The sequence below is a fragment of the Camponotus vicinus genome, unplaced genomic scaffold (genome assembly GCF_025532165.1).
Source record: "Camponotus vicinus isolate PSW18456_S1 unplaced genomic scaffold, iyCamVici1.0 SCAF_9, whole genome shotgun sequence".
Lineage (NCBI taxonomy): Eukaryota > Metazoa > Arthropoda > Insecta > Hymenoptera > Formicidae > Camponotus > Camponotus vicinus.
In genome coordinates this window covers 12,342,811-12,346,073 of record NW_028141981.1, presented here as the reverse complement: position 1 = coordinate 12,346,073, position 3,263 = coordinate 12,342,811, and the positions used below count along the sequence as shown (strand labels likewise).

The 3,263-nt window shown below is 49.5% G+C and overlaps 1 protein-coding gene across 1 annotated transcript; it reads left to right on the top strand.

The window, feature by feature from the left end:
- The first annotated feature begins 1,939 nt into the window (after window positions 1-1,939).
- On the top strand, window positions 1,940-2,356 carry LOC145976604 (uncharacterized). Its single transcript, XM_083107835.1, has one exon. The coding sequence runs from the start codon at window positions 1,940-1,942 to the stop codon at window positions 2,354-2,356; it is 417 nt and encodes a 138-aa protein (XP_082963961.1).
- The last annotated feature ends 907 nt before the right edge of the window (window positions 2,357-3,263 follow it).

Below are 3,263 nucleotides of genomic sequence, written 5' to 3'. Positions count from 1 at the left end.
CCTGCAGTGTGGCTGCCCCATTGGTGTCGCGAAGGAACAGGAGACGGCAGGCATACTGGTGGCGGAAGTCGCGGCTCTTAGAGGATCTGCGGTCAGAGCGAGGAGACTCTGGTCTCGCAGTAGACGTGGTGGGGACCCTGTGGATATACTTGCCAAAAGAAAAGCCTATGCTGTAGCCAAAAAGACGCTTAGGAAGGCAATCAGGAAGGCAAAGAATGCGTCATGGGCTCAGTTGATAACCACCATCGACTCCGACCCATGGGGCTTGCCTTATAAACTTGTTATGGGCAAACTGCACAGGTCTAGTCCTGCCTTATCTGAGACGCTTGAAGAGGGAACCCTTGATAAGCTGCTGGACTCCCTATTTCCTGGAGGCTTAGCGGATCAGGTTTCCCTTGAAATTCCCCATATAGACGAGGATGATATAGAGGTTAGCATCGTTGAAGTAATCAGGCTCATTAAAAAACGTCCGAGTAGGAATGCGGTTCCTGGCCCGGATAACATAAAGTTATCGGTGTGGAAGAAGGCACCTGATATTAGGCATCTAAAGTTGTTAGATCGTTAAGCAGACTGATGCCGAACCTGAGGGGCCCTGGCGAGCGGAAACGTCAGCTGTTTGCGTCGGTTCTTACTTCAGTTGTGATGTATGCGACACCAGTCTGGGGTGAAATCTTCGCATTCGCTCCAGATAGGATAACTAGGCCGCTGCGTCGTTTACAGCGCTCTATCACTATTAGGGTAATTGCATCCTACCGGACCGTATCATATGACGCGGCGACAGTGTTGGCTAGGATCCCTCCCTGGAGCTTAGAAGCGACTATGCGGTGTCGTATATATAGTAGATTCGCAGACCTTAAATTAAGAAGCGAATTCTCGCATAAGACGGAAGCTGAGGTCCGAAACGGCGAAAGTTTACTCCTCTTCAGACAATGGGATACTTTCCTTAGTAGGCCCGGAATATGGGGCCAAAAAACGGTGACCGCGGTTCGACCCTTCTTACGTAGATGGATCAATCGTGATTTTGGTGAGATAAATTATCACGTTGCACAAATGCTGACCGGTCACGGCAGCTTTGGGCACTTCCTCTGGCGAATTGGCAAAAGAGAGACGGCGGAATGCTTCCATTGTTCTTCGCAGGACGATACTGTTGAACATACTATTGCTGACTGCCCCGCTTGGGACAACTTGCGGTGGGAGTTAATACATAAATTTTGCATGGGAAATGTGAACAGGCTAACTTTAAGCCAAATTATCAGTAAGATCCTCGAAAAGAAAGAGTATTGGTCGTTTTTTGTTAGTTTTGCCGTCTCGGTCATAAGGATTAAGGAGGATGATCATCACTAGTCTACACCTTGTTCATCATCGCACCATCCATCTTATCATTCACGTTTTCATCTTAGTCTTAATTTTAACATAAAAAAAAAATGATTGGTTGATTGGTCTACTAATTGATCGATTAACTTGTCATTTCACTTCATGTCATTTCATTTCCTGATTCCTGCCTTCTATCCTTTTCTAACTCATGAGTATAACCCGTCATGGCGGGATGCGCGGGGGGAGACCTCCCCCCCCCGCGCTCCTGAACAATGGCGGGCGGGGGATTCTGGTATTGCACAGTGGCGCTAGAATTCCTTATTATATCTAGATTTATTGACCAATACCACAAATGGCCATTAACTAGAAATTAGAGTACGATGCGCAATGCGCAGACGCAGTGGCGGCTTCCCGGAAGTTATGCGAAAGCGGTTCCCGGGGAGCTGCTTTAGCGTTAGGATGCCACCGGTGTGGTTTAGCGGGTAGTCAGGTCTGGGTGGATGCACCCAGCCTGGAGTCCCGCACTACCCGGAACCCTCTCTCTCGGGAGAGGGCGAAGGGTGTCCGTAAAGATTGGATTCCACATCGTTAAAAAAAAAAAGACAGGAGGGAGGCTACTTTCCGCATGACACAGGTGCTCACCGGGCATGGTTGCTTTGGTGAGTACTTGTGTCGAATCGGACGAGAAGGCACCACGACTTGCCACCATTGTATGGCGGACAGAGACACGGCGCAGCACACGCTGGCAGAGTGCCCAGCATGGGATGTGCTGCGTCGTGATCTCGTGCAGGAGGTTGGAAAGGACCTCTCACTGCCAGTCCTCATTGCGAAGATGCTTAGCATTGAGAGGTCTTGGAAGGCGGTCGCCTCCTTCTGTGAGCAAGTTATGCTCCAGAAGGAAGTGGCGGCCGCGGAGGCGGCGGCGACGGCTACTGCGGCAGCCAACGAGGAGAGCGAGGGGGAGGATATGGGTTGGGCGGGCGCCAGATCGTCAACCCCCACGTTTCCTCCTTTTCGGATGAGGCTGCGGCCTCGTAACTGAAACAGGGGAGGGACGCCACCGTCGCCTTCCTCACAGAGAGGAGGGTGACATTAAGGGGGGAGCAGGAAATTGGAGGATCACCTTCCAACTAATGCTCCCCCCCTACCTGTCCCACCCCTTCAACACCCAAACGGGATGGCGAAAAGGGCAGATTCGCCTCCCTCCGCACGGTTGCTCAGCACGGTAGACTGACGAACCGCTCGCCGCCTACAGAAAATCCGAAAATAATTAAATATCAGAATTAATAATTCGGACTCGTGGTGTTTGTTCCGAAAGGACGAACCGTTCACAAACACGATTAAGGCAATTCTTGACAGTGAGGACCACCGCACATCAAGCTATTGCCAAGACAACACGAAATCTGAATATGACTTTAATTTTCTACAATGCCTAAAACACGCCGTGCCGGAAGGAAAAATCAACTCCGTCGATTAATAGCGAGATATCACTGCGCCGCGTCCACTGATTATATATCAATATCGTGGAGACGAACCATTACGATAAAGAATACGAACAGTTATTCGCGGGTAAAGTAATAAATAGTGAGTGCGAGATTAAGTGGCCAGCTCAGCTCACACCGATAAACATCGAGGACAAGCCCTACCGCCCGACAACTTTCGACGAGAAGGATCCACGAGGCGTGACGTTATCCAATGTGTCTGCATAATTAATCAGCGAAAAATAACCAACCACGTGGTGGAAGATGTTCTACAGGATTTTAGAATATACCAGGTAAGTGGAAAATTTGAAATCTTCTGCTCAAGAAATCCTGCACGTGCAAGTTTCACTTTTATTACCCGACCCTTGTCTTTCTGAAGCGACCCGAGTTTCACTTTTATTACACTGGGCGACCCTTTGTTTTGTGAGTCAGGATGATTTCACTTTTATTGCCACAGGCAACATTCGA